General features: G+C 40.2%; 1 protein-coding gene across 3 annotated transcripts in view; it reads right to left on the reverse strand.

Annotated features, from left to right (window-relative positions):
* TLN2 (talin 2) overlaps positions 1 to 21,665 on the reverse strand; it is a 170,296-nt gene that overhangs the window by 24,658 nt on the left and 123,973 nt on the right. For 2 of the 3 annotated variants that reach the window (XM_065642225.1, XM_065642224.1), the window contains exons 41-50: positions 19,197 to 19,367; positions 18,062 to 18,208; positions 17,098 to 17,199; positions 15,604 to 15,723; positions 12,919 to 13,065; positions 11,542 to 11,708; positions 9,922 to 10,105; positions 7,777 to 7,902; positions 6,138 to 6,254; positions 4,235 to 4,420 (exon numbers count right to left, since the gene is read on the reverse strand). In XM_065642225.1, the coding sequence (XP_065498297.1) occupies positions 4,235 to 4,420; positions 6,138 to 6,254; positions 7,777 to 7,902; positions 9,922 to 10,105; positions 11,542 to 11,708; positions 12,919 to 13,065; positions 15,604 to 15,723; positions 17,098 to 17,199; positions 18,062 to 18,208; positions 19,197 to 19,367 (1,467 nt within the window). The remainder of the gene's footprint in view (positions 1 to 4,234; positions 4,421 to 6,137; positions 6,255 to 7,776; positions 7,903 to 9,921; positions 10,106 to 11,541; positions 11,709 to 12,918; positions 13,066 to 15,603; positions 15,724 to 17,097; positions 17,200 to 18,061; positions 18,209 to 19,196; positions 19,368 to 21,665) is intronic. The other variant, XM_065642226.1, reaches the window with a different exon arrangement.

Below are 21,665 nucleotides of genomic sequence, written 5' to 3' on the forward strand. Positions count from 1 at the left end.
ACAGGCAGTGCTGGAACCATCTGTTTAAATACAGAGAAGAAGCAGCAGAGCCAGTTCTATGAGTTCTTAAGGATTTCCACTGAGTATGAAGTCTGACATAATCCTGACTAAATAATTTTATTTTTAACAATAAGTGAAAACTGCAGCCTCTTCAAGCCTTCTGTTTTCTAAAATAAGCTTCTAGGAAACTTCTTCATTGAACAGAAATACTAGTTGTTGACAAGAGAAACTTCCTAAAAATCTTAAAAACTAGCATTTTCTCTCACAGAACATCTCTCCTTCCACCCCTGCAGCCTCATATCTTCCATTAGGACAGGAGATTGTCTCAGCGCTCACTTGAATTTTGAGCCCTTCCTGCAACCCTCAACATCCCGAGCAAGCAATGGTGTCAGCCAGGCCTGGAGCTGGTCTATGGGCTCCCTCTGTGGGGAAGTTCAGGATCAGCAGAGCACAAAAATGGCTCATAAACCACCTTCATCTTTCCATCTTGTCAACAAATAATCTGAAGGGAAAGGAGATGGAAGGAAACAGGGTAGGATTTTCCCCATCTTCAGTATACTTCAAACAAGTTCCAGAGGCCCAAAAAATCCAGAATGGCTTATTTTTCATTTTCACGTAGGGTAGAAGGATCCTCCAGTGTTTCATATGAATATATTGTAAGCACCCTAATATGCCTCTTCTGCCCTTAAATATTATTGTTACACATGCAGTTAGAGCAAACATCTGTAGGAGAGAAACAGAAACTTCCTGTTACGATTCGCATACATAACCAAAACTGATATCTGAATATTTTGGGAACATTTTTAAGGTTCAATGAGTCCTAAACCAAACCATATACTTCACAGCAGACTAAAGAGGTGATGAAGTAATTTTAAGACGACATTTTTTTAACCCAGAAACATCCCAACAGAAATCTCACTGCAGCACTTAGGACTCGCAACAGAAACCTTTACTTTTTCACACTTCACAGAAAGCATCTCAGACTGAAACATGTCCAGAGAACCAGAACACACATTTATTTCCTCATGCTGAGGCTTATCTTCTCTATCAGCCCTCATTTTCTCTTCACGGGCTATCAAAGTAGCAAGGCAGCAAGCACTGCTTGACTCTTGTACTACAACTTCAAGCCTGTCAACACAGATGAATAGCTAGAGGAGGTAAAGTGTGCTAAGACAGAGTCAAAATATCAGTGCTATTTGAAGGGACCTTGAGAATTCACAGTCTAACCTCCTGTCTAGAGCTGGCTCAACATTAAATACAGATCAGATCACTTAAGTCTTTGAAAACCTCCAAAGATGGACATTTCATTTCTTCCTTAGACCCCTGTCCCAATGCTTAATTATCCCCACAGTGGAATAACTGGAATTTCCTATGTTTCAATTTTTGACCATTGTGCTTCGTTCCCCTCTCGTGCACCTCAGGTAAATAACCCAGGGCTGTCTCCTGTCAGCAGTCTCCCAGTAGGGTTTAGAGGGTGCTGTGAGCTTCCCCCAAAGCCATCTCTTCTCCAGGCTGAACATCCTCCAGTCCTTCAGCATCTCCTCACAGGGCCCGTGCCCCAGCCCCAGCCAGCTGGGTGGGCTCTGCTCTGCTCGCTCCAGTTTAATTGGTGCCTTTCTTCTTTTGGGGAGCCCAAAACTGGACACAGTATTCTAGATGCAGTCTAATGAGTGCTGAGGCAAGGTGAATAGTCATTTCCCTCAATCTACTGGCTATATTGCAATTGAAGTCATTACTCACTTCAAATTTTTTTTTATGCTTTTGACAGATCTTTCATACCTGTTTCTTTTCCAACAGCAATCATTAGAAATAGTGATATTATGCATAGGTTACTTAATACATAGTCATTATTTTATACAAATAGGTAATAAAGACTGAAATTGTTATTATCTTAGGGCCTGCTCTAATCCTCACTAAACATAATTACAGTGTTTCCACTGGCTTTAACAAGAGTTGCCTTGGTTCATTACATCCTGCAGTAATCAACCTCATTGTCTTTTGAAATGGCATCTACTTATAAGTGTAGAATTAGTAATGAGCACTGTAAATTCACGTATAGCAGAACAAGCATAAGTGTATATATAACTGCTAAGAAGTCAAAGCCCTTATACTACTTGCCTTAGGCAGCTGGCAATGAAATAGAACTTAAATTTAAATTCCTGACACAAGAGAAGTCTGAGCTACATTCTGTACAATTCTACCGTGGATCATATAATTGCACTTTTGTCTTCACTCAAAGGGCATCAAAACCTGATTATTTGTCAGTGCTTATCATACGGACTAGCTTAATCACACTGGAAACCCCTCCAGTATTTGTCACACATCACAAAAACCAAGTTGCACTGCATTGCACAGCTTTTGTGGCATAGTGAGGCTAAGACTGCTGGTTCCTACCCCTAAAATTCAAGGGATGTGGCTTATCACAGAAATGCCACATACAGTTATCGATTTGTAGAAATTAATAGCATAAGATTGCTAAGTCTCTGAGCAAAATTTGTAGGAACAGGAAAGCTGGACAAGACAAAACTAGATCTTAAGCCTTTGCAGGTCTAAACTACACTATAGCAAGTTTGCTATTATGTGTGAATGTTCTTTATCAATTTAGAGTACTGGAGCCTAATTCATAGAAGAATCAATTGTCTGCAAAGGGTCCTTGTCAGTGTCTCATTATACATCAGCAAAATGATTCCCAGCCACTTTCCTTCTGTAAATTACTTTATTTGTGAAGGTAATTCCCTGGGAAATCATGAATGCTTTCCAGCATCCCAGACCTTCATTACTCATTTTGCAGGAAGCTTCATCCTGTTAGCATCCAGCAATGCCTGAACTCCAAAACCATTACATTAACTGGGAGCAAATGTAAATATAAGGAGGTGAGTGTCCATAGTGAAATGTTAAAAATTACCTGTCAGGCTGCACATTGCGTGAGTGTGTTTACAACATTTTTGGAAACAGAAGATTCTGTTGCTAAGAATTTGTTGCCTGTTTGGAGAGACTGAAACAAAAAATGTATCTGCACTAGCCACCTCCAAATGACAAAGGATGTTTAGTGCATCTCCACATCTGAATTCATGCCTGAATTGATTTGTCAGAATGTTGCGCAACTATGAACTGTTCTTAGCCTCCCTTAGAAGTTTCAATTAACTAGATTGTGCTTAAGACATATTAGACTACAGTAGTTCCTATGTAAGTAGCACAGTTGTTTAATTTTCCCAGGCAAATTAGAGCTGCTTTGTTTTGTTGACCTTCTGAAGACAGAATCAAAATTTGAAACATGCAAACTCATCAAGAACTGTCACACACTAAAAACCCTGTCAGAAAACTAAGTCAAAATAAAAAGTTCCATTCAAATGGTTTTGTATAAATCCAAGTCTAAGTTATATTAGAACTTGCACTTTTTTGTACAAGGATTATTTTAAAAACAAAATTAACCCTTCCACCTGGGTACTATTAGGCTAAAAAAATCATCTGGGACTGAGACATTTAGGATTTGACCAAATACTGAAAAATCAGATACCTCACAGAGCACCATTATTTTACTGTCATCCTCCATACTTGTAAAGGCAAAAATAAATAAATTCATAGGCATTTGCATGTTACTACTGAAGACCAAAAGGAATTAAGTCTTTATAATACCATTTTTTAAAAATTTATGCCTAGATTTTTTTTTATCATCAAAACAAAGCCAAATGGTTTAATAGCCATTTATATGACATATACTTCCACCCCAGTTTTGCAGGTCGGTGGTTGAAAGTTGTCTAGCTCAAGCAAGTGTAGAAAAGAGGGTACCAATAGAGGCAAAATGCATTTTTGAAAAGTGCAGAAGAAATTGAACAAACCAACCGGTTTGGCTAAGAGGCAAAGGACTACTAAAAATAGACCTGAGTGATTCACTGTTCCTAGAAATATTGAAATCATATTTGTGACCATAGGATTGTTTGTATATTCTAATACTTGCACAGATTCCTTTGTCTTCCAGTTTAATAAGACACCGAAAACTATGAGATTTCAGGCCAAATAAAACTTCTCATTTTCACAGAAAGAAAACAGTCAATATTAGCACTGCTTTTTTTGTGCATTGCACAGAAAAGCCTTTCTCAGAGAGACGTTTCCTTAAAATTATCATAACCATTAACTTTCTCATCTGAAAAGTAAATCATTAATACGAGTAACATTCAAGGGATTTAGACACACACACACAAGCGCGCTCTTGGGCAAGGAAGTGAATCTTTACCTTACAAGCTGTCAGCATGTCAGCCACTGCTTTGCGGCTCAGATTCGCTGTAGCAATTACATCCTCCTGTCTGCATGAGTTCCCAGCTGCAACAGCTTTGGCAGTTGCCATGGTGATTCCTTTCGTCATTCGGATCGATTCTTCAGGTGATGATGTCTTTTCTGGAACCTCGCTTGACTGAAACACCTGAAAGTGAAAGCAGAAGGAAAGCCTGATACTGTTCAAGTCAGAGCAGAACCACCATGAGAAAGAGAGCGCAACTGGAAGCAGCCTTTGAACAGCAGGAAATTAGAAACAGATTTGCAGTGCTTGAACATCTTTCTCACTTGTTATGATCCCGGTCCTGATAAGCCCACTCACCTACAGACAGCAGAGAGAAACAATAAGCTGAAGGAAGCATACAAAATGCAAGTGTCTGGACAAAAACGACCCCAGTCAATGCCATGCTCCCGGTTCATCAATTTTTCACTTTCTGTCTCCAGAAATAGAAGCAACGTTAAAAAAGAAAGTCTAGTTAAATGTGTAAAGGACATCCCTCAATGTTGCTCAGATTCAGTCCCCGGAGTTCCAAGTCAAGCTTGATGCATTTTCCAGAGCACGTACATGCCATCCTTGGTTCCTCTCAACCTCTCCTGATACTCCACTTTTCTCACTGCGGAAGAGATGACAACACCACCACCACAGACCCATTCCTTAGCAATGCTGACAAAAAGAAAAGGAAGAGGAGGGACATTTACCAATCAGACTGAGAAAGCAGATGTGATAATGTACAGTCCTTCAACGACAGATCTGGACAAGTTTTAGATCAGAGTTATGGGAAGGAAGGTATCTTAGCCAGGCCTTCATGAGGATACAAGACAGTAATGTGCACTAGATATCGTACAGAATATTCCAGATCAGGTACCGAATCAGGAGTTTTTACCACTGCAGACACTTTATGAATTCCCAACTATATACAGGTATTATTTTTAAGGAAGAGCAAAACCAACAACAACAAAATTAGTTTTTTCTTTCTTATAACAGCATTGCTCACACCATGAAGGACAGATGTTTTATGGAGAGCACTTGACAAGGCAAAATTGTACCAGTGCAGTTACAGTGTAAAAACTGCTAATCCACAGACTATACAACAAAATGTATTTTCTGCTGAAGACTATGTCTATAGATTTTTATAAAAATGAACTGTAAGTAAAAGAAGAGAAAAAAAACCAAGCTTCTTCACAAATCTGCAGGTATTAACTTATGTCACTGACTAGTTACTAGTAAAAAAACCAAAACAAAACAAACACCAAATGAAACAAACAAATAAAAAAACCCCAGCAAACACCTGAATGCTGCAGCTGGAGGCTATACTTTTATACCTAAAAGTAGAAGGAAAACAATTGTCATGGTGCAACACCCAATCTGGGAGAGAATTCCATTCTATTTTTAATTCCTTCTCAGACAGATTATCAGATAGCAGACGATGTATCACCAGTAGTATCATTTCATAATAAAGGAAAAATAGAAACAAGAGTAAACCTGCAGGTACAATATGGCTGCGATGCTGACATTACTGAAGCTAGGATTAGAAAAGAGTGAACAGCATTGGACTCAGAAAATAATATCTGTCATGAAAGCTTAATGCTTAAAGAACAAAGAAGCAGTTGCTTCCAGATTTGTATGACAGTAGCACCTCAAATCTCAAAGTGGGGGGACTGGTCACGTCTGAAAGTAGGCAGGCTGAAGTGGCATTGTATTTGTACTTGCAGAGGTGATCTGAAACAGGTAGAGAGAAGCAAATGGCATCCAGCACACTGGAAGGTGGTAAAGCATGGCTAGAGGAGGGTGCCTGGGCAGGCTGGTCTGAGTGTAAGAGCATACACTTTTAAAAACTGCCATATATGGCTATTGCGTTCTGTACCGTGAGTTCCTGTTTGATGTACTCAATTGTGGCCTCAAGAGCTCTTGTCCCTCGTGTAGCTTCATCTTCTACTGCTTTAACAGTCTTCAAAAGCGATGTGACATTTGTTACCATTACCTGGAGGGAGAAGACGACAAAAATACATGATTCCTTCCTCCCATTTTTCAAAGGCAGCAGGGTATGAAGCAAGGCAAATTAATCTGGGTAGCATTATTACTTCTGATAGGGCCTAACAGGCTTCAGGAACAGTACTTGTTATCGGATTAAATATCAGCTCTCCTGTCAGCCAGTTTCTGAGGGCTCCCTGCAAGTTGCAGAAATGTAGCACAACTAACTGCATAGAGATACCATCATAAGTGTGAGTGTTCTAGCAAAATTTTTACCAAAAAATGGAAAATTCACAACATTTCCAGGATAGGTCTCTTATACAGATTATGTTAGTGCCTTTTCTTCCTGTACATTTTACACTGCAAGTTGAGAGAAATGTGAATCAAGATATGGTATTTCTTTTTGAAATTTACACAGTGCATTCTCTGCAACCTGATAAAACCCCAGGTAAGCAAGCAGCCAAACACCAACCTCAAGCCCAAATGTAGATATAGAATCAGCGTTACTGCTCCCATTACAAACCCAATAGTCCTGATGCAGAACATCAACGTAATAACTACGCCTTTGCTGTACCCCAGTATGCTAGGATACAAATGACAGCTACAATGAGAAAAGAAGAGACTGAAAGGCCAACTTCTTGGCAGTTAGGACTTCAAACACAGAGAGTTCCTCACAGCAGGAAGTGCCAAGAAACCACTTTTCTGGACTAGATGGGTCATTTTCAAGCAGTGCCTCAACAGTGTGCTGTTCTCATGTGCTCTGAAAGGAAGCGAGGCACAGATCTTACAGGTAAGCAACAGACATGAGGGTCAGAAGAGCTTCTGGCCAAGCAAGAAGCTACCACAACACTTTCATACTGTGAAAGCAGAAGCAACACAGCCTAAATCTCCACATCTGGAAATATTTTGTAGACACGAAGCCACAAGATACTTATGAGGCAAATATCATCTCTCAGGTGCAGGGAAAATAAAGCACAAAGACATCACAGGTGTGGTGTAATCTGTGTGAGGTTTGAGCTCTGATAACTGTGTGCTTCCTGGAAAAACCTAGGAGAGAGGGGTCAGAAGTGCACAATATTCTACTATAGAGTTATTGGAGGGAGTTTTCTCCCTCTTTCTCTCCCTCCCCTTCTCCCCACGTTCACCAAGCTGCAAGGCCACATGCTTATCCTGAGCATATGTCATTGTTTAGAATGTAGTATTTAGGTACCGGATAAATTTTAGCATATAACATTATTAAAAGAGAATCTGCCCTCAGATATGGGCTTGCAAAAGAAAGAAGTTTCCCTTCAGAAAGATTACAGTTCTTACATCAAAAACACAGAAGTCCTCTGACAGCCTACAAAAGCTGATAGCGTCATGGAAACTCAATAGTGTCATCTTATTTTTCTGTAGTATCCCAGGATTATAATGAAACGAAGAAAGAGATGAGATTTCAGGCAATCAGAAAATTGCTGAAATCCAAGCCTTGCATGTCTATCAAGTGTGATTGCACAGATGCTTTCAAATAAAACGTAAGAATAAGGTTTTACCTTGGCAGCACCTTTCAGCTGGTACATGGATGGATCATCTGCTGGTTTGCTGGCAGCTCCTTTGGTAGCACCAATGAGATCAGAAAGGGCCTTTGCAACATCCTTGATGGCATTGATCAGGACAACCTATGGGAATGAGAAACAGCTGTAAGCCCCAGGCAAGAAACGGCAGTGTGGATGAGGGTGCGATTTTTAGAACAGAAATAAACAAAATCTACTACTGATACACAAATAATATCATGCTCCCTCTTCCCCAGTAAAACACATAATGTATGGGAAAAGGAAAAGCTGTGTTGATAGCTGCAGTGTTTCATGCAAACAGCCGGAATCTATAAAAGCGACTATTTGTTGTGAAGAAACGGAAATGCTGTTTGCAGGTATGATTTCCTTCTTCTGAGCTTCTGTAAGAGGAGGTTTACTTTTATGCACGTTCTTCACCCTTAGGGTGAAAGCGGGATGAGAGCAAGAAAAGAAATTGATTATAAGCTTAAGGTCTAATGCTACAGTTATGTACCAATTCTGAAATCACCTACTGAAAGATCAAATGTACTTGCTATGGCCAGATGTTAGAGGGAGACGTTCTTTCAGGGAAAAGGAAGTTGAACCTCTGTAAGAAGCTACACAGAATTAAAGTCTGAACAACTCAGTTGGCTTTACGGTCAGGAAAAGTCAAATCTGGAGGTATTGTCTCCTAAACCCAAGCTCAAAGACAGGAGTCCTAGATGAAATACAGACACTACAACAGGCTTGTTAATTATTTTAGGGCATTATTGCAATAATTCTCTCCTCCAAATCCTTTGCCAGTTCCATCAGTAGAAGGTCAGATGTTTTAAGTATTTTGCTGGAATTCAGAACAGTTAATTTTAAGGAAAATGTTGAAAGATACATGAAAAATGAGAAAGCGGAAAAAAAAAGTGGAACAATCACTTCTCAACGACTGCCCTTCTGTAGCAATATAAAGAAAAAGAAAACAGTATCATGCCTTCGTATTTGTAGTTCACTGGAACTTATAAAATATTAACAGAAGTGAAGTCTTTGCTTTTCCTGGAAAGTTTATTTAGGCTTTGGTAGCTCAGAAGCTGTTAGACCATGGAAACAGGAAAAGAACCTGAGACCCTGAGGCACAGGACAGACTGATGTGATTCTCTGTTGTCCAGCTGCCCACATTGCACCAAAGCTTGCAGTATAAGACATCTGAAACTGTCATACCAGGTAAAGCAAGTGTTGCTGCTATGGAAAAATGTTGTAAGTGTCATATGCTAAAGGTATTAGAAATGCTCCATTTAGGATATACGATGCACCTACAATTTTTAACTGGAAATATAAAATTGCTCCAAATAAATAATTACTTGTGCACAATAGGTTTTAAGTACTATATTCTTGGCTTTTACATATAGAGAAAAACAATCTGTGATAAATGTTTTGCAGATGTTGGTAGTTCATGGAAATCCCTCAGTTAAAAAAAAAAAAAAAAGAGTGCTTCCAGCAGTATTTTCCTAGAGAGAAACATCTCAGAAGTGTAGTCCATCATACAGGTCAAGCAAAACAGAACATACATCCCCTTTCAGAGCCTTATGCAAACAAACAGGGTTTTTCAAACTAATGTGGTCCCAGCACAGGCACATCTGCAATATGCTTGCCAGCCTCCATTTCACCAAGATCCAAACAAACAACTGAAGAAATATTTGAGAAAACCTACACTGAAGGCTGAAGTTACTGAGTTAAATGAAAAACAACTCTGATATAGCTAGAGAACAGCAAGAGCTCGTTAGCCTACACAAATAACAGATACTGCGCAGCCATTTGTAAGCTGGATAAGTAGCTCTGAAGGCATGCAAGCTCTGTAGAACAAAAACAGGATGAGTCAGGGGTCCAATCACAAATTAACAAAAATGAGACAAATACTTTGCCAAAAGCATCCCAGCTGGAATACACACGTGACATAAAAGCAAAAGTGTTATGTTCAATGCTTTAACTGCTTGATGGTGTTCTAAAAAAAGAGTGAGGTCTGAGTAAATCCAGAAAAGTCCCAGAAGAGATGAACCCCATTATATTGCTTAAAAGCAGAAGTCCCACAAAATCTTACCAATTGAAAACTGCCTCTGGTCTCTTTAAGTGTATAAGAAAAATTTCAAAACATCTCACCTGTGTTTCAGGATCATCAGATCCCAAGCTAGCCGCTCCCAGCTTTACTACCTCAGCCAGCTGAGTGATGGTGTTGGCTGATGACTGAGCTGCTTGGGCCAGTTTGTCCTGACTTGACGCAGCACCAGAAACCAACAATTTCGTATCTTCAACTAAAGCTTTTGCTGTTTTCAGGATATTTTCCCTGTAGCAAAAAGAGGAAACGGGGAGGTAGAAAAGGAGAAGAGGAAAAAAACGTGTTTTTCAATGTTATGGTGACTAACAGCTACATAAAAGAGCTGATGCAAACCATCATGCCAGTGTCCACTCATGAAAATATACCACAGGCCAGGCTGCAAGTGGAAAAAAACCCCAAACATAACCAAAAAACCCCACTAACACAAAAAATCAGACAAGATTACTATTACAACAGTAGCATTATATTTGGGGCTAGATGCAAGGTTGTTTATTAAAATGACCCCAATCTTGAAAAGAAATGAAGTAGGGCAGTAGCAGAAGAGATCATCCCATTATAACACTGAAAGAAAATCTGGCCATGCTATGAGGAAAGTAATAGCTGTCAAACCTCCATCTTAATCAGCATATTGTAAGGAAACTAAAATAATTATTTATGAGGAAGGCAGAAGGAAGAATGGAAAAAGGAACAGAGAATGTGACTTCGTCAGGGTTCCCCCACACCATATACGTTTTAACATGTCAGGACAATAAATCCAAAGCAACATCTGGGTAAAGGAAGAAACCGTTTTGAGTATGCGCTTCACAAATGAGTCAATTAACTGAGAACTAGAACCACATTCATGTAAAATGTTAGTCTGCAAATTAATGACACCTGTATGAATATCCTTGACTTTCGGTCTACAGAATGGCAGCACCTTACACACCACAGCATCTTTCCTCTTTCTGGAGCAACTGGCAAGGCCACACAATTGTCACATAGGCCAACTAAGCTGCAAAGGAGCAAGTCAGTGTGTTGGCTGTGAAGCCCTGAGTTTTACTGCAAAGGAAGTAACAGTCAGATGCTGCAAATCTCTTAAGATGATGAAAAAAGCTGTGGGATTAGTTTGTTGCAGATGCTACTTGAAGGGAAAATGGGCTTATCTCTGCCAAAGGGGAAAATGTGTAGCTTAGCTGTGCCATTTCCATCACTGCTGTCCGCAAACGCATTGACCATAAGCATGATTTAGCAAGACGAACAGCCAGACAGTCACAAACACCTGTTGGAAAGAAGGATATAGAAGATTCTTCTTCAATGTCATGGGCAGTTAATTTTCACTACTTGAATAACAGCTCGTGGTAGTCTATGCAATGAAATGGCCTGAATAAAAGCAAAACAAAACCAAACCAAAATAGCACTACAGTTGTGGTCTTTTGTTGGAAATGCTCTTGGCAGATATTCCCCAGCTTATCAAAATTCTTTCCTCATAGAAATAACCAAAGTGAAGTTTACTGTCTTCTATCAATATCCGATTTTTCCTATTTCTCTTCTTACTCCACTGCCTCATTCAATTTCATCCATGGGAATCTAGAAAGGTAAAAATTTATCCCCACACGCCAGTCGCTTCTGCCAGTTCCACTGTTTCCCTGTGCACATGCTCTTCCATCTTTTTCAGTTACACTGACCTGTGGTCTGCAAATGATTCGTTGTTCTCGGCATTAAGGGTTCCAGCAGTAGCAAACATGATAGTGGTGTCTAGATCCGCAATTATCCCCGACACGGCACTAGCTGCAGTAATACAGGCTTGTGTGCCTTTGTTTCCTGCTTGAAGGGCAGATAAAACTAAGGAGACCTGGAAAAAACATAAAGCAACAAGGCAGTCATCGAAAGAAAGCCTCATTATGGAGTGTTAAATGAGCTCTTTAACATGACTGGAATAAAAAAAAGGAAATTCATTCTGCAGTGTCATGTTGGAAACGTTAATAAACCTCTCTTTCCCCTTTCCCTTATTTTGCTCTCATTCTGCAACAGTCATTGTGACAACTAAAGACTGTCTTGAAGTGAAGCGGATTTCAGCTAGGAAGTCCACTTTTCAGACAGAATCAAGCGATCTGTCCATCATAGGATGGAGCATGTCAGCTAAAACTTCCTTGAAATACAGTCCGAGGTAACATAGTGAACTTCTGCCAGGATAAATGCCAGAGCCAAGAGCTACTGCTTTTTGCCTAACATGTACAAAGAAACACCAGCATCAAGCACCCCAGGAGTCCTATACAGTACTTCAATATAGAGTTTAACAAAGAAATACAAAGTATAGACACTCAAACTAAATATTGATATATTTATAGAAAATTACAGAAGGACAATACATGGCTTTATATCTAGCAACATTTTTGATCACTGAAAAAGCTAGAGATCTCCATTTCATCTAATTAACATTGTACTGAGAAAGCTCCACAGCTGGGATGCTGTTCTCACATTGTACTACAGTCTTAAATTCTGCTTTTGCAAGAAAGGACCCATGTCTGGGGATATGTATACTGACTTCTAAAAGTATAGTTCTTCTTTCCTAAGGTTCTGTTTAGATTCAAAGTTGTCCCTGTGATCCATTATTACTCTCCTTATCAGCGTTAACTTGTCTTACAAAATCCTGTCTACCACTGCTGAAATTCAGAATTGCCGATACTCCTGGGGTGTGACACCGTGAAAAAAATTGTACATCTGAGAGCACACTAACACAGGCCAAACGAGTGATGTTTGGTGAAATCTAAAAGTAACTGACATTTGACTCTCAGTGTTCATGCCCAACAAAAGGAGAGAGAGGACATTAAAAAGGTTCAAAGCTGAGCTACTCGGGCCATCTGTTGGATGTTTCCAAAGACCAAGAACCTCTAGACAATTTGAAGATGCAGTTCTAAGACCTTGGTGTAATTCAGCCAATATTGCACTATTAATGGGAAGCTGGAAAAAAATTAATCCTGAACCCAAACAATTCGACTCATTTACTCCCCGTGGAAACTCAGTAGACAAACACAGTGGGACAACACAGAGAGATGTCTTACCTTTTCCGTAACAGCACGAGCACATTCTATCAACTCCCTTTTGGTGTAGCCGTCTGTAGGGCAAATCTGGAGAGCTCCAGCTTTTTGCACAAGAAAGATACAGCCGTGGCCCAGTTCTTGCACCCGAGTCCTGATCTGAAATCCTATCTAAATGGTAAAGGAATCACATGGAAAAAGGAAGCAAGAGCAAAGTGAATAAGTAAATGTCACGCTGGTACCTTGCGTCAATACAAATGGAAATATGGTCACTCTGGTGAATCCTTATTAGCAATATTCTACTCATCTCTATACTCTGCAGCGATCAGAAAAAAAGGACAGATGTAATACCATCTGCCTATGTATTATAGCACAACCCTCTAAAAGGCCTACTGCTGAAACGGGAGCACTAGTGAACCAGACCCCAGGAAAGAGAAGGCATAAGGCACATACCTAAGTCAAACACATGTAATTCAAGCACAAGTTCACCACATTTTAATAATGCTACCTCATCTCCCAGAACTGTACCGTCACTGTGAGCTCTATTCAAGGTATGTTTGATGTGTAAAATTTTCATCTTTACTCTACACTGCTGAAACTGGGTCAAAAAGCATATGACTTGGTTTATTTGTTTTTGAATCTTGCATAGTCTCAACCCTCCAGACCTGACCACGTACATGCTGAGCACTGAGATGTAGAAAATCCTATTCTCACTGCTTCTGATTTATTAATAGTCCTACAGCATAAGTTGCACAGTCCCTGCTTAGAAACACGTGGTAGTTTTGGCACCTGCATGTACTTAGGCATATAGTTGGCTCTTGGGGTTAATAAATAAGGAGGAATCACAGCCATTAGTATCACAAATGGAATTATTTCAACATCAGGCAGAAAGTAACATGCAGAAATAGTAATTCAATTTAACAATTTCAAGCCAAATGCAAGCTGTTGCTTTTCACCTAGCTACTGGGCACAGAACACTCAAGTAGTTTGTCTGTGGTGGAATGTAATTACAGACTCAAACTCTTAGAAGGTCTTTTATCTAGATAATGTGATACATCTGGTGGTGATGAGGTACCCTCTGACTCCATCTCGACAAAGTTTGTCTAGGCTCCATAACCAGAGGCGCACAACGAGAAGAAAAGACATGAAAGAATTTCTGTAATTGTAACAGGTTAAATGCAACTGAAGCGAATAGTCTGTATTCCTCCATTAGCATGAAGTGTGTAAGACTGCACAGGGAACCTGCTTCTCCCACGTTGTATTCTGACTCTGAGATATAAAAGGTGTCCTGTCAGCAAAAGATACTCGTGCTCCTACTGCTTGCCTGCACTTCACTTTCAGGACAGGAAGTTACACTTGAAATCACTTACAGGCAATACAAAAGCGCATATGTATAGATTCGTAATTTATCAAAAATAACCAAGATCAAATGAAAGCTATATAGTAAATTATTAAGGATTTTCTTTGTAAGTTTCTCTGTAAGCAAAAGCCCCAAGTAATTTAGGAGGTTCTGTCCCAGTCTATAGAATTGTCCACAATTATTGCAAGCTGTTTCTTTCTGAAGCTGAACTGAGGTTTTGACAAAAAGTTTCTTTCTGTGGGTAATTCCTATAACAAGGCTTGTAGCATATAAAAAGCCACACTTATGAAGTAAAATGTTTTCTCTTTTGCATAGTCCCTAAGTTTGTTAAAAATCTGCTGATTCAGAGCACTCCTAGGAGAAAACTTGTTCCATAGATAATTCACCTTTATCGAGAGCAATGGGAGGGCTAAAGAGAAAAGCCAGCCTGAAGTTCTCAATGCTCACTGAAAACATTTTGTAGTAAATGTCAATTCTTATCGTTATACAGCTGTGCACATGAGCAGTGGCAAAATTGAGGTGCATTATCAGTAAATATGTATCCATAGTACTACATGCAGATCTCCCCCAGGCTGTGAAGGCACACTGAACAGAGATGATATTTCAAAGGAGGGAAAGGTCAATATTGAAGGCCAAAACAAATATCTCTCCACAAAGTGTAAGAAGGAAGCAGTGCTTACGACACATCCATGTGAATAACTGTATGCTGTGACACAGCATTTTGAAAAGACACAATTTTGCTATGCTCATCAGTTCCTTTCCATCCAATGAAAACCAGCTTGGCAGAGTTTTTGTCTAGTGATATATGGTTTGTGTCTTAAAGTCTGTTTTTAGCAAAAATAGAAGCAGACTGTAAAAGAGATGGATCTATACAGCCAAAATACGCCTATAATGCTGACTCAGCTCATGTCACACTTTCCATCAAGCGACAGGAGGCCAAATGAAACTCTTTTGGGAATAGATGCACTGTCCTGTCCCATGTTCCGAGTGTCATTGGGCCAGAGGCAGCGCATCTGTTGGCCTGTCAGAGACGTGGTACAGACAGTGCTCACGTACAAAAGTGGCTAAGGAAGCAAAGGCAGTGGAAACACATTCACTGCATTTCTTTTAGAATCATGGCAAAAACATTTGAAAGGAAACACATTACCCAATGGTTTGAAATCTGTTGACTGTCTGATCATACAAGGAATGTATCGCATTTGGCGATGGCTGCGAGTGTGGTGCCGCAACCGAGTGAGGTGAATGCCCCTTGTCCCTTTGCTCTGTATTTGTTGCATTCTCTACAGTAAAAGAATACCCATGTTGACGCGACCGTGTACAGAGAATAAAGAGGTCTAAAAACTGCAGACCTCCTCTGGTTCTGCTGTAGCTGCGGCCATTCGGCCCTGGAGAGCCAAATGCCCATAGTCATTGGTCATTTGTGATGCAAGTCCTCCCAGCTCTTCTGGGTTAGTAACCGACTTAGTCATCTGAAAAAAGAACACAGGCAAGAGAAAAAGAAAAATGACAGGCATGAGAATAATTTGTTAATACACTCCAGCTTAGAAGCACACTCATTTGTTTGGCCACACTGATGAAACGGGGAAAACTGCTTGTTGGGTAGGGGACTTGTCCTCCAGTGAGAATTCCATGAGGAAACTCAGGCAAACATGCTTTATTAGAGTCACGGTGACCAGGCACTCACAGTACATACTGAGTAATCAAAGAGCTGCAGCCAGAGCTGGTAATTCACTCCTTGACACAGCAGGACAATGGGCCAGGTACAGAGTTACTTGGACTGGTGGGGAAGCGGGTTTTGTGTGTCACAGCCACCTTATTTTGTCACAGGTGAGCTTGGCTACATCAGTCTCAGCTGGCAGGGCACAGGAGCATAAAAACGGGAAAAATCTAAGGGCCAATGCAAAACATGCCTAAGGCACGGGAAGAGGGCCAAGAATAGATAGGACTATGCAGAATGCCTCAGTAGTACATCAGTATAAATAACCAACTCTTTCTCTTTAGGAGAAAACCTACCTTTTAACAAAGACATTTCTTCTGTCTCCAATTTATGTTAGTAAAAGCCAGGAAACTCCATCCTTGGGGCAAAACTAGTTTTAGACAAATTTGTACTGTTTACCAAAAAGCTGCAATGTTGTAGATAGCAGAATCATCAACCTGTCTTGATTGCAACTGCAATAACTTCAGTAACAAATCTTAACAGAAGCATACATAATTAGTCCATTTGCCTCTCTTAAAAGAAAAAATGGAAGTACTCTTCAAAAGGCAAACATGTTATGGTAAGCATTACTGTGAAACATGAGCTGAGAAAATCTCAATTCAACACGTGTACTGTTTTCTTGTGTTAAACTCAGGTGAATCACAGAAATGCAAAAAATAACAATTTGAGAGGCTGATCTGCATTTGTTCATAAGTATTACAGCAGTCTGAAAAAACTGTTGGTATTTCAAAGGCTAAATAAAACAAAAAGTGTGAAAGGGTAACCTGGAGCCATCAGTAAACATAAGGTGATGTTTCAGCAACAATTAAACAGACTGATGAAAAAGTGTGTTGGTGAAGTGTTGCCTTCTTATTCCTCATCGAAAAGGAGGCAGATAAAAAGCTTTTGTGCAGAAGAGCTACAACACCCTGCAGCACCTCTCCTGCAGAGGGCCACCTGTACAATCATGCTACCAAGATCCAAGAGTTATATCGACAAAATCGTCACTTCCTTTGCTCCGTTACCCCTAAGGAGATAAGGTTATTGAAAATTAGCATTATAAAGAGTTTCACAACACTGTGCAAATAATCCTACATTCCTTAGGTACACTGAAGAGTTTGTGCTTGATTCTAACCAAATATCTTACCATTTCCTGTGCTGTTACAGCAATAGATTTAGAATATTTCACAACAGTGGTCTGGTAATCAACAAATGTTCCCTTCGGATCTGGAGGTGTACCTTCATCCAACTGCAAGAAACAGAAAATTGCAGCAAAAATAAGGTCATAATAAACAGCATACTTTACACATAATATTAACATTGTGGTATATATTCATTTTTATAATCTCCTCTCTCAAAATATTCAAGGGAAGACAGTGCACCAGGATGTATGGGGAAGCTCAAAAAAGACTTTATCTGATGTTACAAGCACAAAAGGTGCAGAGAATTTCCACTGCAAAGTTTTTGAGTGGAAGGTCACCTTTCCAAGTGAGGTGAAACCACATAGTTCTCAGCCTATGTAGAAAGGAATGTACAACAGTTACGAAACAAAATATTCCTGCAAGAAGATAACATAAGACTCCTTTATGTGATAAAGGCTTCAGTTCTGCACACTTTTAACTTGAGATAGGCAAAGCCAATTGTTTTGATTGAACTCATTTAGACTTTGCAACTATACATTTTCAGTAGAATACTTCACAAAGCCTAGCAAAGCGCTTCAGGCTTTGCATTTTCTTATCTAAAAGTAGTTTGCCTCAAGGTTGGCCTGTTGAGGATTTAACAGACCAACGTAAAAGATGAGTAGAAAAAGAAAGCAAAACTAGAAGGCTGGTAGACCCAAGACTTCAGTTTAATACCAGCATATTACTGAATAGAAATACTTTGCCGTAATTCTGCTGACAGGTACCGCATAGATTGTTAACATGAGCACCATCACCCATGTCAGATTGATTTCGCAATGTGCGAAAATCAAAGAATCTTTGGGTTTCCTGTCACAGCGTGTTGGTTACCAGCCATCACTGAAGTGAACCAGCAGCAGCTCTTCCAACCCCCTGCACTGTGGATCGTCTTTCAAGTGAAAACTGAAAGAGGCTCTGGATGTCTGTGCTCACCTTGCTCATTGCCTCTGCTATGGAGTCTACCATGCCTCCAACCATGCCTACTTCGCTTGCAGCTTCATTTAAGGTAACCATGATATCATCCACAGCCTCTTTCATCAGCTGAGCAGCCTCGGTGATGGCATCGTGAGTATGGGATGCCTGGAAGAGAGGAGATAAGAAAACAGATCAGAGAGCATCATGTGCACAGGTCACCGAGCAAATCAAAAGTGTCACTAGTGAAGACAACACAGTAGCAGCTTTGAAAGTTCTATTTCAGGTTAAAGATGAAAAACTAAATCTAATAGCAATGTTGACAGAATAAATCTTGCTTACACAAGAAAACACAAGAATAGCAATCACTTGGAAAAGACACAGGACCCTTTACAGAAAAAATGATGAAAATTATTCATTTGAAACAGAAACAACAAAGATAAATGCAAAACGCAAACGACAGACAACATAAGTATAGAACTTGTATAGAAAAAAAACCCCATTCAAAATCAAGAAACATACATACAGATGAACAAATTCAAATGTGTGCCATACAAAAGATGAAAAAATACCACAAACATATACACAATCACAGAAAAAGACTGTAACAATGAATACTCCCAAAGAATTATTTCTCAACAATGGTATTTCTAAAGAAGTAAGTAAAAAATAAAACCAACTCCCCCAAAAATCTCTATATTCAAACAAAAACCTACTTAAAACAACTGCTTGAATACTCAGGAAAAGCTCACAAAAACCCCGTAACCAAGACAAAACAACCTACAATGAATACAATTAACAATTCAAAAACAACACAGAAAACGTACACACAAAACTAAAAAAAACCCCAAAACACAACACAAAAATAAAAACAAAACCAAACAAAACACCAAAAAACCCCCACAAACAACCAAAAAATCCATGAACAACAAACTTGTATCTTGTGAGGATGCTCTGAGCTAGGTTGAGATCTTGTTTTTCTGTAGTGTTCCCAGGCCCTCCTGAGCCATGTCAGGAGAGGTATCCATGGCATCTTCACTGCAGCCCTGTCCCTGAGCTGGGCAGTACACAGCTGCTCTTTCTTCTGCCCCATGCGCTCTCTGCCCTCACTCCACATCTCCAATAATCCCCCTTCCTTACCGACAGCACACCCTACCTTGGGGTTACCTCCCCCTTCCTTGGCAGCATAGAGCATCTGCAAGGCAGATTCTGCTAGCGTCTTGCTCTGGTCCAACACGGTCATCTGTTGCTGATGATCTAATGTTTTGGATGCCACACCAACTGCGGCTAAAACCAAGGGTTCAAAGTAACTTGCTAGCTGCGTCACCTAAGAAAGCCAGAACAAGCACAGAAAGCATTAACCACATTTCTCAGATGTAACTGAGAGGAACCACATTCCCTGCTTTCCTCTGGGCCATGGGTTAGCTCAAGTAACACTCTGTCTCATGCTTCTGTGCTATATGTCATTTAACGTATATTATGCATCTGTGTGATTCTGTCTCCCCTCACCTTCAAATTCCTCAACAAAACCTCCTCCCTCAAGTGCATATTGTTCCTCGAGGTCAGATGAAATAATTTTCAAAACTGTGACAGGAGCCACACACTACTGAGAGGCATCCATGACAAGTGTCTCCTCCATTCAAGGAAGGAATTTCTCAACCTTCATTGTGGACAGCAGGTAACAAATGCACTGCATTTAGACCCCTCTGTTCATTTGGGGGATTGCCTGTATTCACAGCCTTGAGTCTCTAACCTCTCAAACCCTCTTCATCAGATTCCAGCACAGACCTGGATGGTTCTGTGTTGTCTAAGACACCAGAGTGGACAGAAGCACCAACATGACCTCCAGACGTGGTTCATCACTGCTGATGCACGAACCCTTCACCGAGACAGCCACATGGCCCAGCCCAGTGCTTCTTGCTGCTGACAAGGAGAGTCATGGCTAAGTGCTGGTCTGCAGCCCAGGGGCTGGCACAGGCCAAGAGGAGTAGGCGTGGTGCAAAGACTGCAAGCCAAGCGTGCAGCATTTTTCCCTCAGTTAATTACTTGCGCTCATCACAGTATTTGGAATATCTACAGAGTTTCGCTGGCAGCTTCTGTTGCTGTATTTTCATCTTCATATGGGGAGTCAGTCTCTGTTTTCCTCGCTTTCTGATCCCATTTACACTTGTTCTGAAAAAGCATCTGCTTTCAGCTATACACATGTTCTAAGAAAATAAGATAATATTTTTATATGAAGGAATATTTTTCCAGTCTGCCTGTCATCGGATGCAACTTTTATAAAACCACAACACCACTTGGATCCTGTCAGAAATCCATGAGACTTTGCTTTTCCAGTTTTTACTGGATGAGAAAACACCGCACTGCTTTGTGCTGATTACTCCACAGACCACGCACCATTAGCCCACTATGGCACCATCTGGTACACCTGAAGCTTCAGAAGCTCAAGTGTGAGTATGTTTCCAGGGGCTATATGCAGCTTTCAAAGGCTGGCACAGGGAAGAAAAATAGCAGTACTTGATGAACATGGAAAGATATTGAAAAGTTTACTCCATCTACATTAAAATGGGGATAGCTAAGAGCCAATAAAATGTTAAGACTTAGTCAGACTTCTTTTCCTGTTTTGTTTCTCAGAGGATTAAAGCCAAAAAAACCCCAACCAACCAACGAACTCAGTAATACGAATGATTTCACAAACATAAGGTCTTTTAAACAGTGTCAAAGTAAACGGCAGGAATGGCTCTGCTACATTCTACAAGAAAATGCAGCTCAAGAAAAGTACTGCAAACTTTGGTCCACATTTACTTAACAAATGGGAGGAGGAATGTGACTCCCTAACTGCCTGTTGTTAGCAATCCTGATTTGTTGTGTCCTCAAAGGGGTAGGTAAGCTGAGAATCAAAACTGCAAGTAGTTGAGGCATTATGAAATATTTGATGGTTATCCAAAGCTAAGTGGAGTTACTTGGGTACAACTCTGGAAGAGCTCTCATTAAACAAAGAGATTCCTTTCCAGTATTAAATGCACTGACACAGATAACTTGTATTTCTTTTTCTCTCACGAATATATTGTAGTATGAGGAATTACTATCTGAGAAACTACTAAAATCCTGTAATAACCACAGTAAATAATGAACACTTCTGGTACTCATGTTTCATTTTTGGACAGAGGTCCATGTTTTCACAACACTTAAAAGAGAATGCAAGATTGTTATGAGCCTTTCTTCCACTCAATTCTTAAAATTTTGCAACTGACACTCAGGGTAGTTCAAAATGACTCATTTTTTCCTAATAAAGCTAACACTCTATAATCGATGGAGACAGAGCATCTCACTCAGAAGGCAGCAAGCAGGCACATCACACTCCTCCTTTGAAACCACTGTCTAAGCCTGCAGAAGGCACCTCAGCAGATGGGCCTCCACAGGCCAGAGGTAACCTCTGTGCACATTCTACGCTTCCCTTTGTGCTGCATCATGAGTTGGCCAAGAAATCAAGTAGTGTGCTTTATGCCAGGACCTCAGATCAGGATAGGATCTGACACACCTTTGCCACACTTCATCAACTGCCCAAATTCTGCTACATATACATAGTCAAACTAAAACTCTGTGACCTGCCAAATGAGTCGGG

This window comes from Caloenas nicobarica, chromosome 10 (genome assembly GCF_036013445.1).
Source record: "Caloenas nicobarica isolate bCalNic1 chromosome 10, bCalNic1.hap1, whole genome shotgun sequence".
Taxonomy (NCBI): domain Eukaryota; kingdom Metazoa; phylum Chordata; class Aves; order Columbiformes; family Columbidae; genus Caloenas; species Caloenas nicobarica.